The following is a 13675-nucleotide window of genomic DNA, read 5'->3' as shown; positions in this document are numbered from 1 at the left end:
GCGCCGGCCAATGGGAGCGGGCGGGGCGGTCACGTGCGTGGGCGGGGCGCGGCGCGGTGAGGAGGGGCCGCGCGGGGCCGGGGGCGCGCAGAGCGCAGTGGCCGCAGCCATGTTCGGGGGGCTCCGGAGATGCTTCGAGGACGATCCCTTCTTCAGGTGAGGGGTGGGCGGCTGTGGGGAACGGCGGTGAGGCGGAGGGGGATCGGCCGAGTGGGGGCTGAGGCGGTGGAGGGCTCTGAGGGGCCGGTCCGGGGGTGTAAACGGGCGGGCGGGGTGGGTGTGAGGGACCGACCGTTGGCTGAGGCAGCTGCGGGGGTCGGCGCGGGTGGAAGGACATGGGGTCGGTGCTGATTGAAGGGGTCGGGGCAGGTGGAAGGACTGGGGGACCGGGGCGGGTTAAAGGGGTCGGTGCAGGTAGAAGGACCGGGGCGGGTTAAAGGGGTCGGGGCAGGTTAAAGGGGTCGGTGCAGGTAGAAGGACCGGGGCGGGTTAAAGGGGTCGGGGCAGGTTAAAGGGGTCGGTGCAGGTAGAAGGACCGGGGCGGGTTAAAGGGGTCGGTGCTGGTAGAAGGACCGGGGTGGGTTAAAGGGGTCGGTGCCGGTAGAAGGACCGGGGTGGGTTAAAGGGATCGGTGCCGGTAGAAGGACCGGGGTGGGTTAAAGGGATCGGTGCCGGTAGAAGGACCGGGGTGGGTTAAAGGGATCGGTGCCGGTAGAAGGACCGGGGTGGGTTAAAGGGATCGGTGCCGGTAGAAGGACCGGGGCGGGTTAAAGGGATCGGTGCCGGTGCAGGTTAAAGGGCTCGGTGCCGGTGCAAGGAGCGGGGTCTGTCCGGGTTCAAGGGGTCTGTCCGGGTTCCAGGGGTCGGTCGGGGCCCAAGGGCCGCCGTCGGGGCCGTTGAACCGCCCCTGTGTCCGCACCCGGCCCCTCCCGGTACCTCCCGAGCCCCCCTAAAGCCGTGCCGGGATTAAACGTTCTCAGCGAGGTTCAGTAGCGGAGACTCGAGTCTGTCTCCCCTCTCAGCAGGGAAGAATTTAATCCACATTTCGTACAGAGGGGATCTTCATCTCCTTGGCTGTAGATCCTTGAGTTTGTTTGCTCTTCAGTTTCCTAAGTACAGGTTCTGAGCAGTGTAGCTCATCCGGATTTATGCTCATGTTTAATTAATTACTTAGCCACAGGCTGTCTCTGAACTCTTCTCATTGCCAGCACTACTCAGAACCCCGGGTGTTCTTCAGTTAAAACTTTGCCAACGCGTGTGCGAGAGCGTGGATGGCAAATAGTTTCCGTGTGCTCATTTCTCGAGGAGATGGCAGTGCTTTAGCTCAGCAGATTGGGTTTTACTCTCGTTCCTTGTGAGGGTGGGCAGGCCCTGGCACAGGTTACCCAGAGAAGCTGTGGCTGCCACATCCCTGGAATTGCTCAAGGTTGGACGGGGCTTGGAGCAACCTGGGATGGTGGAGGTGTCCCTGCCCATGGCAGGGGGTTGGAATGGGATGAGCTTTGAGGTCCTTCCAGCCCAAACCATTCTGGGATTCTGCTTCTGTACCATGAGCACGGTGGTAGCTCCTGTCTGTGTATTCAAGCCTGAGCCCAGTTTATTCCCTGTGGGAATCTTCTTTTGCCACTGGAGTCGAAATGTAAGCAGTGAGTGGTGCAAATGCTTCTCCCCTCAGCCAGAACTGCTGAATTACCTGGTCTGGCCCCATTTCATGTGTTTGGTCAGAAACTGTAATTTGTAGTGGATGAAAATGGGATCAGAGCACTCTGGGGAGCCTTGATAATTGTTTTAAATCCTTGAAAAAACTCTAAGGAATTTAATTAACAGCCAAGGTAAGGGGTGGATGAGGAAGGGAACAGCAGGCCCTGTGATGTGGTTTGTTGTCTGGATCTCCTGGTTACGGGGAGCGCTGGCTGAGGCTGCTTAAAGGAGAATCTGCTGCTGAGCTGCAGCACATTCCAGGATAATTCCCAAAGCTGTGCCACATGGATTAGTACCCTTGGTTTCCAGGAATATTCCTGCTGTTACAATGACTTGTGAGTTCTATGCAGGAACCTTCCCTATGCAGATCCTTTGCAGGAAATTAAAATAGTAATAGAAATTAGGTTTTGTTTGAAATAACAACTGCTTATTTATTAATTTATTCCTTGTTATGGTAGCCACTGAAGTAGGGAAAAAAAAGATTGCAAAGGTGGAGGCAGGGAGTTTGTGTGAAAGATGAGCTGGAAATTGAGACTCATTTTCTCAGCACTGTCCTTGTCAGTCTGTTTTGCATGTGGTTAAGGAAATGAGCTGATTACCTCAGATAAGATTAGTGTCCAAAATAGTGTCATAATAGGCTCCAGCTGCTTCATGAGGAGAGAGTTTGATGCTGAACTGGAAATAGTGCCTGGGTTGGAGCTCCTGTGTGAGCAGCTGTCCCAGGGAAGCAGCAGTCACTCAGCCCAAGGTGTCCAGGACAGGCTGGGATCCATCCCTGAAACCCTGCGCAGGTGCAGGGGTTGTGTTTGCCCAGTGCACACTCTGGTTTTCATTCTCCAAAGCACAGCTTTTGTTTATTGTGCCAGGTGTTCTCTCCAGAGGGAATCTGCAGCTGCAGCCTTATGTAACTTCCTGCATGGGGAAAAAAAATCTAATACTTCCATCTAATAGCTAATAAAAGGAAATATACCTAATACAATGTACAGTTTACAAAAATAATAAGTGGAATTTGTTGTTCCAGGACTTGATTTTTAGTGCACTGAAGAAAGCAGTAACATTATATGTGCATGTTTAATGTCAGGTGAAGGTCAGGTTAATACACACTAGACAAAATTCTGTTACTGCAGAGTGCTGGAACAATAGATGTATAAATTGTTTGTCTCCACCCAGAATTCAATTTTAAAAATAATTTAGTGTTTAACACGTGAAGGGCGCAAATTTGGTGTGCAGACTCCTTGTGGAGCCCCTCACTTTTTCCTTATCACTTTTATGCTATAACAGAAATCATGTCCTTCTCATCAAAAGTATCTTCTCACCCCCAAAAAAGGTCAGATTTTAAGTTATATATGCTCAATAATTGTTAAAGTGTTCTACACCTGCTGCCATCCCATCAAATCTGTGCTTGCAGCAAGGGGCTTAAAATCCTGCCTGTCCCCTGCAGAGACTTTGCCTTGTTCAGTCCGTCTCTCTTCTGTCAGGGTGACCTCCTCCTCTTGTAATTATGGTGTGAGTTTCAGTCATTGGAGCCATCAAGGCTTAATTCCTTGGGAACTTTGTCTTCCAAATGGATTTTCTGTTCCCTTTGCACTGGTTTTGCCCTACTCCAGATCATACCAAAGTTGGGGTGTTTCTTTTCAGGCTTGGCAGCATTAATTCATTTTATGGCAAATTGGGAATTGGGAGCCTTTCCTTCTGTTCCTAAACCTTTTCCTCAGTTTGTATCTGACTTCCCTGTCCCTGGTACTGAGGAGCTCTTTGTGTTTGATAAGCAAACCTCTCTGAGGTTTGGGATCTGCTGGAATTGTGCACATCCCATGGTGATGCTGGTGTGATTCCCTGCCCTTGCCTCATGCTAGGACTTTTTCCATCTGTTCTTCATCGTGAAGTGAGGGAACACGTCTGGGTGAGCTCCTTATCATGGCAGGGCTGGAGCCAAAGCTGGGAGCAGGGCAGGGGCTGCTCCATGGCAACACTAAAATATTTCAAAAGTCTCTTTTGGGATGAGTTTAAGTTTGGGCGTAGCTTAAAGAGATATTTTTGTGTTTAAAAAGTCTTGTTTGAAAATGAACTCAGCCTCATGTTTATCTTTTTTACGTGAAAGGGAGAAAAAAAAATGATAAGTGTGACTTTGGCACAAGATCAAAGTGGCCACGTGATGTGGGAACTGCTTTTCATGGGGCTGGAGATAAGGGGTGGGGAGCAGAAAAGCTGTGCAGAAGATAACTGGGCAGGGAAGAAGTCAGGAACAGCTTGAAGCTTTTCCTGTGAGGAGTCCCAGGAAAGGCTGTGGTGTCCTGGCTGTGGGAAGCGCCAGGAACTGAGAGGAAGGAGGATGAAGTGTATTAAACCTAAATAAACATACCTGGGAAGTGACTGCTAATGTTCATAAAGTTTTCAGTGGGATAGCAAAGAAGGAAATGAGATGGAAGGAGGAAATGAACCATGTTCGTTTGTATGGGAAGTGCTAATTTGCAGCCTGGCCCTCAGGCAGCAGCACTGCTCATACCCTGTGCTTCTGAAAAGTTCCTGGTTTGCTCCTCTTTTGGCCTTAATTAGGAATATTAGGTCTTGTCCAAATTAAAGAGTTAGGGAAGTTGAACAGTGTTTTCCTTGTAAGCCAAGCTTTGGGAATACCAGTGGAGTTCTGTAGGTTTTTGGGAGAGGAGGGGGAAAATTATAGGAAAACAAAAAGCCAATGAGAATCTTCTTCCTAAGCAGAGGAAAGGGATGTGGGAACAGGATTTGTGGAGGGAAGGCAAAGGTGCAGCAGTGGGTGATTAAAAGAGATGGAATTGGCCTGAATTTAGAGGATAGTGGGTATTTTTAAGCATGTGGGACAGGGAAAAGGAAAAGAAGGATGGGAACTGCCAGCAGAATAAATTTGATGAGGAGTTCAGGGAGTAGGACGTGGCTAAGCTTGGGAAGATGAAAGGGAAAAAGGGAGGGGAAAAGTTAAAAAGAAGTTATTTTAATGTCATATGTCAGAGGTGGAAATAATGATAAATGAAATATGGGTCAGTTTATGGTTCTGGCAGGTATTAAATATAGGCTGGAGTGAAAGATGCTGCTAAGGATGGATATTTCTGGAAAAGATGAGGAAAGAGGAAAAGGAATAGGGACACCCAGGAGTGCAGGAGAACAGTGAGGGCAGCTGAGAGAAAATGGATCTCAAACACCCAACCTGAAAGATGGGAAGGGAGGAGAAAATCAGAGTTCATTGGGAATGGGAGATGGCCCAGTTGGGTCCTAATAAAGATTTTGGATACAGAACCCTATGGGATACTAAAAAACGGAGTTTGGAAGATCTCAGAGCCACTCTCCATCAGGCAGAATAACCCCAGTGCCTCTCTCTGGAATGCCTGTTGTGCAGGGATCCCTTTGCTGCCCACCATGAGCACATGAGGCAGATGATGAGGAGCTTCTCGGAGCCTTTTGGGCGGGATCCATTCCTGAGCCTCCCGGAGGGAGAGGAGAGACCGGCGGGGAGAAGATCGGAGCGGAGAGCACAGCGGGACTCGCAGCTGGCTGTGAGGGGCGGCGGCAGGGTAAGTGCTCCTGAGCTCCAGGCACTGCTCCATGGAATGGGCATTTCCTGCCTCAGCTCTTGGAATCTCCTTCTAGTTGTTTCGGCACTCAGTGAAATGTGAATGATTCCTCTCTTGCTTCCTTCATGGCGCATTCCTTATCTCTGATAAACATCTGTCAGGGCTAATCAGAGTCTGGGTTTTATTGAGCATTGAACAGACAACATTTAATGGACAAACTGATCTTTATCCAGTGCTTGGTTTCATAAATACTATGGATTAAATGTTTCTGTTAGAGAAAGGCACTAAGAATGTCCCACATGCTCTGCACGTGTATTTCCTTTTTATGTTAACTTGACTTAAAAAGGTGCCTGGATGTGGCTGCTCCCATCCCTGGAAGTGTTCAAGGCCAGGTTGGAGCCACCTGGTCTAAGGAAGGTGTCCCTGCCTGTGGCTGATCTTTCCAGGTCCCTTCCAACCCAAGCCATTCCAGGATTCCATGGTATATTTGTGCCTTCCCTGTACACGTCAGTCCCTTGTGTGCAGCTATTTCCACTTGATTTACACAAGCCTGGATTTCACCACCTCAGGAATATCCATCCATGGATTTTAATCCCAGTTTCACCTTTGCAGCTGGGAATCAAGACTTCATGCTCTGAATTTGGGCTGATTGTTAATATTTCCTTAGATACAAACCTGTAAGAATTAAAGCTCAGGGAAATTGGCGTGGAATTTAGTATTTCTGTGTGTTACCAAGTGAGACTGATGATCTGTGTTCAAATAAAGTGTTTTTTCAACTCTGGGCATGCAGGACAATCCTATCTAACCCTTATCTAGAGCTGTATTTATAGAGAATATACGTTGGGAGCTGGTTCCTTTCCCTCCAGCTATTCAGCAGCTGCCTCCCTCTGGCTGTGATGAATCCCACTGGATTTTGAAAGACCGTTGGAAGAAAAGGCAGGTGACAGGGGCTGGTGGCCAGGTCAGAGCTGGAACAGAGCCTGTCACCTGCAGCTCCAGAGGGGAGCTGGCACATTCCTTCCCCTGCTCATCCAGTTCCTGGCAAATATAGAAGCTGGTTCTAATTAGGGCATGAGCTTCCCTCTGCTGATCCTTAGGCCTCGGATCAGTGGTGCTTAAAGCCAGATCCGAGATTTTCCTTTAGACGAAGAACCTGTCACAGCTCACCTTTAAAGCTCAGGGGTTCTGTCCCTGTTCCTGCAGTGAGGGACAGATGTGAAGCCCCAACCCTTTATCTGTGGCTGCACCAAGGGCTTAAAGGCACAGGAGCACTGTGTTAGTCTGACAAGCACAAAAGAATTCCACACAAATTCCACATGAATGCCAAACCCTTCCCAGGATCTTTTGATGTTGCTCATGTTCCACTGAAGAGCTGTCAGATGTCACACCGACTCAGCACTGATGGCTCTGCCTTGTAATCTCAAACTGCTGCTCCACCAATGATTTAAACCCTTAAAATTCGATTTTTATGTGGAAAAGGTGGATCTTTGCTACCTTGTCAAATACACTTCGTTCAAATGGCTTACACTGATTAGCAGTGTTGTAATTCTGGGTTTAATTAAATTGCAGCAGGCCTAAAACTGCTTTCAAAGGAACCAAATTAGTTGGGACAACTCAATGTGTGCCAGTGTAGGATTCAAATTTAAAACTGCTTCTCCTTTCTCCAGCAGGTTTGCAGTTGAGTTTTTAGGGAAGGAGGAAGAATGAGCTAAAACATATTAAGGGATACTATTAACTGGGGTTTTTGGCATATCTCATGATCCTGTATATCAGGCAAACGTTTTAACAGCTTTGAGTGGCTTTTTAGTGTTACAAAACAGAGTTTATAAGCTTGGTATGACTAATAACTGCTATTGGTGAGGATGTCACATGTAGAGAAAAAATATGTATTATTATTTACAGTTCTGCCTAGTCAGTCCTGACAGAAACCTGGAGAGTTCCTAAAGCTGTTCCAGAATTGGAGAATTCCTTCTTTTTGCGTTACAGTTCCTGCAGAGGGTTTGGTCCTCCTGCCCCCCCTGTGTGTCTGCAGGCCTTATCTGACCCTCCAATCTCAGTTTCCTGGAAACATCCGTGTGTTTCCCAGGATCTCACTGCCCTGTCATGCAGAAATACTCAGTATCAGTGGGACAGTTTGTTGATTTGTTGATTTTAATCAGCTTTCAGTGCTGGGGTTCTGCTGCCTGACTGGAATGGAGCATTCCAGGGTGGGGCCTGAAGTGTGAAATCACTTCAGCACAAAGGTTCTTGTGGTGTACAAATGTTTGCCAGCCTCTAAGTGCTTTTCACACACACTTATCAATATTTATTAGATGTGCTGGCAGTTATCACTTTCTAATATCATCACTATAAATATATTATTTCCACATACCCAGGGACTACTTAATTAATTACCATGGGCCTCCTGAGTGATTTTAATTAGATGGGAAATGTTTCATGTGACCTACTGCATATAAAAGTAATTTCTGCTGTTCCTGATAATAATTCCAGATGTTGCTCCTTTTTTTTCCAGGCTACCAGCTTCTCCCTCATGCCCTTTGCAGGCTTTGGGAGAGTGGTTAGTATCCCTGGAGTAGCTCCTGTGTAAGCTGTGTGTAACCAGAGCATGGCAGAGGCTGAGCTCTGTGCTTGCATCCTGCTTTTGGTGCTGTTGACAGATTGGGAATAAGAAAATCCAGGGAAAAAATCCTTCCTGGGGCATTAACCTCTGGATGTGGATGGAGTAATCCCTGGGGAAACCCCAAACTTTGAGTGCTGCTGGAGGATGTGGTTGTGGGGGTGACACCAACGAAACCACTGCTCCCAGTAAGGCAGAGCAGCCCCTGGAGATGGGATTGCCCCTGGAAATGGGCTTGGAGTGGTTTCCAGCTGTGGGTTGGGGGTCTGGAATATCCTGTAAAATATCCATCATCTGTTCATAGTTCTTGGCCAGAGGATTCCAATGTCTTGTAGTCAAAAAATAAGTGGAAAGTTTTCTGTACTTTAATTTTACTTCATTTTGGGCTTAAATGCAGATTTAAGTTTGCAACGTTGAAATACATAACTCTGGAAATGAATTTATTCAAATGTAAGCCCTGAAGGGTCACACAGGACTTTCAGAGCAGAAGCTGGTGACCTCAGAAGGTTTGTGAACACATTTGTGAAATAATTGGATATTGCAATTATATATGTATCCAATTAATATTTTTGTAAAATAAACTCATTTTGTGGCCAGTTTGACATCGGGGTGACAAATTTTCCACTTTCATCTTCCCAATATCTCCAGCTTAATCCAGCTCCCTCAATTTTCATCTAAAAAGATGCATTTTGGCTTGTCTGTGTGTGAAGTGCAGCCTGAAAAGCTTTTTGAGTTAAAAATGCATGTTAAAAAGAGCTTCAGGACTTCAGCTTTCAGTGGAGACTGTTTTAACTGTAGTCTTTTTTTCCCCTTTTTTTAAGCAGGATGCAGGTTTTGGAGATCCATTTTCTGCAATGGACAGGATGATGTCAGACATGAGGAACAGCATGCTGGAAATGCAAAGGAAATTTGTGAGTTCTTTTTAAAATTGTTCTCAAATTTAGTGTACTGGAGAGTGCCAGTTACTTCAGATATTCCTCAGAAAATAATGCCAAGAAAATGGGACTAATCTCAAGGAGCTGGTAAGAATTTGAAATTTTTTGCCTAGACTATATTGTGTTTATAATTTTTCTTTACTCTTTGAAGATAAAACTGAAGTTTATGTGGTGCCAGGAAGGGTTAATTTTGTGGAGGGATATTTTCCATAATAAAATAGTAAGGAACACCTGTTCTCCACAAGTTTTAACTTTGATTAATGAGGCTGCATTGCTTTGTAGGATGACCTGTCCATCCAACCTGATGGACACAGTTTCAGCTCCTCCTCCATGATGACTTACTCCAAAATGGGGGATGAACCTCCCAAAGTTTTCCAAGCCTCGACCCAGACCCGCACGGCTCCGGGAGGGGTGAGTAATCCTGGGATGCAGCACAAGGGAGCTGGGCACTTCTCAGGATTGAGGTGCAGCCACACCAAAGCAGTGTCCTCCAGCATCTTTCACTGCAGACAGTCACTCCTGGAATTTACAGAATCTTGGGATCCCTGAGGTTGGATTGAGTCCAGCCTGTGCCCGATCCCCGCCTTGTCACTGAGTGCCACATCCAGCCCTTCCTTGGACACCTCCAGGGATGGGGACTCCCTGGGAGCCCCTTGGAGTGTTTAACAACCCTTTCCATGGGGAAATTCCTGCTGCTGTCCACCCTGAACCTCCCCTGGCCCAGCCTGAGGCCGTTCCCTCTCCTCCTGTCCCTGTTCCCTGCGAGCAGAGCCCGACCCGCCCGGCTGCACAAAGAAAATTTAGGACATGGGGAAAACACAGGGCTCTCAAACCCTGCTCTGTATTAAAAGTTCTGATTTCCTCCCTGTAATTTCATGCTTTGAGTACACCCCAGAATAAATTACAGACCCATCCAAGGCTGGAAAACCAGAGCACAGAGCAGCAATTTTCCAGTGTCCTTCTCTTTGCCATAATGAATCGTTTTCCTGTCCACCCAAACTCCAGGAGAGGCACTGATTTATGCAGCCCCTGCCTTCAAAGCACCCCTTTGCCCAGGCACTTACATAACACTGAGCTGGAGCTCCCTTGCAGCTGTTGTGTCTGATCCTGCCGGGAACTGGGAGTGGGAATGTGAACCTGGCACGGGGCATGAAAGCCTAGACGTGCTCCCTAAAGGCCGTGGGCAGGACTGGCTGGGAATGTGTCCTGCTGCAGCACACTCTGTTATCACAGGGCTGCTAATAATACCCCAGACCACACTGATAAGGGGCTGCCTGCCTTTCAGGCCAGTCAACACCACAGCCTGAATTGGTTGTTCCTCACGCTGGGAATTTTGGCACCGGGTATAATTCGGTCTTTTTCCAAGCAGAGTGTTGGAAACTTGGCTCTGTAGCATTTTTAGACTGAGGGTTTTTTCCCCAATAATTAATACCCAGCTAAAAAACTTTAGGTGGTGTTTCATCTTCCTGTCTGGTGGCCAAAAGAAAATAGGCTTGATTTGTGTTTGCTGGTGTATTTTCAGCCAACACAGGAAATGAGAGAATTGGAAAAGCTTGGAAAACCTGACTTTTTTAAAAGGAAAGATATTAAACTATTGGGGAAGGAAATAACCTTTTGCAAGGGTCTGGAGTAACAGGAAAAGGGGGAATGGCTTCCCACTGCAGAGGGCAGGGTTAGATGGGATATTGGAAGGAAATTCTTCCCAGAGCAGCTGTGGCTGCCCCTGGATTCCTGGGAGTGCCCGAGGCCAGGCTGGACGAGGCTTGGAGCAGCCTGGGACAGTGGAAGGTGTCCCTGCTCACAGCAGGAGTGGCACTGGATGGGCTTTAAATCCTTCCAACCCAAACCAGTCTGGGATTCTGTGAAGTCTTTGACCTCAGTTTTGGTTGGAAGGACACTTATTTCCCTTTTCTTAAATACAGGTTAAGGAGACAAGAAAAGCACTGAAGGATTCTGAGAGTGGCCTGGAGAAAATGGCCATTGGTCACCACATTCAGGATCGGGCTCATGTCATCAAAAAATCCAAGAACTCCAAGACTGGGGATGAGGAGATGAACCAAGAATTCATCAACCTGGATGAATGTAGGTCTTTTTAGGCAGTTAATGGCCTTTGCACTGTTTCACACTCTGATTTTGAGGTTCCAGCTTGAGGACAGCTTAAAAGGGACTTTTAGACCGAAAGTCTCCAAATTCAATTCTCCTGTACAGATCCCAAAAACAGGGGCAGGCCATATGGAGAATTGTGGACCACAACATTTAAAATCACTACTCAAACCCCCTAATATTCATTAAATGTTTTTTTCCTCTCTTTATTAACATTTCAAATAAATTAATCTGTTTTCCAGCTGAGGCTGACACCTTTGATGAGGAGTGGCAGAAAGAGATCATGAAGTTCAGGCCCTGCCGAAGCAGAGGAGCTGTGGAATCTCCAAGATCCAAAAGTGTCCATTACAGTCCCAGGGAAAATGGATCAAGAAGGTAAAAATAGTTCCCTCCTATCCTACAGGATACGGAAATTCCAGCAGCAGAAGGAAAATCCAGCTCTGGAGCAATGTCTGTGGCAGCCCCAGGGGAGCTGCAGGTTTTATTCCTCCTTTTCTCATGGAGATTGTGATCATTGTTGTTCTTTTTCCAGAGAGAAGCCGCTTGGAGCTCCAGGATCCAGAGTGCCCAGGGATTCCTTGGAGACTCTCAATGTGAAAGGAACACACGTTCCCCTGAAGAGCTGCAGGAAATAACTGTCCCCATTCCCTTGGGATGGAGATTCCCTGGAGCAGATGATGGTGCTCAGTGCTCGTGTCCGTAAAAATACACCCGGATTTGTGACCAATCTCTGTTCTGTGTTGTGCCTTTGCTCCTCCTGCTTCTCAATGTCCTTCAAACCTCAGCTCCTCAGTGAATTAACACCCAACAACTTTCTGCCTAAAAGCACTTTATGGATCCTCTCTAATCCTGTTAAAAACAGCTTGGATTTGCAGAGGTTTTCTGCTCCAGCTGCACCAATCTCAGGCTTTACTAAGCCTGGTACTGCAGCTCCTCCTTCCCACTCTAAGTTGCACAGAAAGTAAATTTTCTTTCTTTTGGGTTGCTGAAATAATTACTGATTTTCGAGGTTAATTAATAGAACTTGAATACACTATAAAGCTCTTTAAAATCATACTGTAAATTGTTACCCCCACACTTACCTTGGTGTAACATAGTGCAATGACAATACTTTAAATTTATCAGAGCTCTGATGTTAATGAGCTGTGCTTGCACCTCATTTCCTGTGCCTGAACTGTCCACTGTGTTTTCCTGATCCTTGTTTGTTTCCTGTGGAGTTGGCCCATCATTTTCCATCTGAGGATTGTCTGTAGTACCTTTAGTTACCCTGTAGCAGTAACAGTGTCCTGAGATCAGCTGCAGCTAGGAGTTATTAGTGGGAAAAATATGTGGGAGAAAGGAGTTTAACTGGAATTATTTCACTGTTTCTTGTGTTCTAAAGAGCCCTGGATACAGGAACCCATCTCCCCTCATTGTGGTCTTTGTGTTTTACCCTAAATCTACATTTGATTGGAGTCTAGAAGAGCCAGCAGTGTCTGAGAACAGGAAAATCCTGCAGGTATTCCAGGTGTTCAGTCCCTGTGCTGTTGTGCCTCACAGAATTATCCCCGTGGTGTAACATAAAGAACTTCTGTAAATTAAATAACATTAAATAATACAAATTAATTTAATAACATTAAAGCATTGCATAAATTCAAGGCTTCATTATAATGTAGCCTTAAAAAGCACTGTTTGTATCATAAAAGAAATAGGGTTTAGTAAGTTAAGAGTAATATTTGTTTGGCCAAAAAGCCTCTAAATCATATTTAATATTCCTGCAGTATCCCCAGAATATTTAATTTTAATTAATGAATGTTTGTTAATGTGCAAACCCAATCAGCAGCACTTTTGTTGAGTTCTGAAAAGGACAATTATTTGCTTGTTCCTGCAGTGGTCTTTTCCTGAGTTAGAGAAGTATCAGTGGCAATAAGTTGATGTGATCAATAATAGTGGCAATAATTGAACCATTTAATGAGCAGTGAAGGTAAGTGGGGGTCAGGGGACACCCCTTAAAGTCAGAGCTCAACCCATACACTGGAGACACCGTGGGTTCTGCAATTAATGTATTAGAGAAGCTTCTCAGTAATGAACAGCAGCAACTGATGGAACTTGAGCCGGAATGTTGGAGAGCTGCTGCTGTTAAATGGAGAATTCACCTGACAACTGGGATTTTTGTGTGGAATAAACCAAGCACATCCTGGCTTTTGAAATGATGGTGGGAAGAGGTGAATATTCCCTCCAGAGCCCTTTGCTATGCCAGGCCTGTTCTCCAATGTAAGGCACAAGTTGTGCTCTGTAGAAGCATCTGAAACTGCAATCCTTTAATAAAGTTATTTATTATTTATGGCGTTTGTTGGTTTATTCTGCACTACAGAGGGACTTGTGCATTATTTACTTTGGGCTGCTTTGAACCACTGCAGTGAAGGAAACCTGGGCTGGGGAAGGTGTCCCTGCCCATGAAGGGGTGGAATGGGATGAGACTGAACATCACCAATCTGGGATTCTATGGAAATCTCTCTGTTTCCGGAGGGAAACGTGCATTTTCCACAAAAAATACAGTTTGACAGAAGGAAACAGAGTATGGAGAGGGCCTTCTTTCTCTGTTTCAGAGCTGCTCCTGGAGCCTTTGCAGGGCAGTTCCTGGTTTATCCTAATCCTGGGGAATAGAGAATATGTTAACATTTAACAGCGTGTTCCAAACGGGTCGCTGTGCCCCAAGTACCCTCCAGCACGTCCTGGCCTTGCCTTCCCCTTTCCCTGCACTTCTACCCCCCTGGGCCAGAGAGCTCCGCTCT

At 46.5% G+C, this 13675-nt stretch overlaps 1 protein-coding gene across 4 annotated transcripts; it reads left to right on the top strand.

Moving 5' to 3' along the window:
* Positions 1-49: 49 nt before the first annotated feature.
* On the top strand, positions 50-13224 carry MLF1 (myeloid leukemia factor 1). Of its 4 annotated transcripts, none has more exons than XM_032118952.1 (8): positions 50-156; positions 5072-5246; positions 7759-7803; positions 8688-8774; positions 9081-9209; positions 10721-10880; positions 11144-11276; positions 11434-13224. In XM_032118952.1, exons 1-8 carry the CDS (start codon positions 110-112, stop codon positions 11534-11536), a joined length of 879 nt encoding a protein of 292 aa, XP_031974843.1. In that variant the 5' UTR covers positions 50-109; the 3' UTR covers positions 11537-13224. The 4 variants fall into 4 exon arrangements, with proteins under 4 accessions (XP_031974843.1, XP_031974842.1, XP_031974845.1 ...); XM_032118951.1 differs by having other exon boundaries at positions 8685-8774; XM_032118954.1 differs by lacking the exon at positions 7759-7803.
* Positions 13225-13675: the final 451 nt, after the last annotated feature.

Source organism: Corvus moneduloides, chromosome 10 (assembly GCF_009650955.1).
Source record: "Corvus moneduloides isolate bCorMon1 chromosome 10, bCorMon1.pri, whole genome shotgun sequence".
In the NCBI taxonomy this organism is placed as follows: domain Eukaryota; kingdom Metazoa; phylum Chordata; class Aves; order Passeriformes; family Corvidae; genus Corvus; species Corvus moneduloides.
The sequence above is the reverse complement of the archived record's forward strand: the minus strand, read 5'-3'. Positions and strand labels throughout refer to the sequence as shown.

What these genes read in the sequence shown, in the direction of transcription:
- MLF1 (XM_032118951.1), top strand. Translation starts at nt 110, where the DNA reads ATGTTCGGGGGGCTCCGGAGATGCTTCGAGGACGATCCCTTCTTCAG. An exon ending in CTGTGAGGGGCGGCGGCAGG is followed by an intron (nt 5,247 to 7,758) that starts GTAAGTGCTCCT and finishes TTTTTTTTCCAG; the next exon opens with GCTACCAGCTTCTCCCTCAT. An exon ending in AGGGAAAATGGATCAAGAAG is followed by an intron (nt 11,277 to 11,433) that starts GTAAAAATAGTT and finishes TTCTTTTTCCAG; the next exon opens with AGAGAAGCCGCTTGGAGCTC.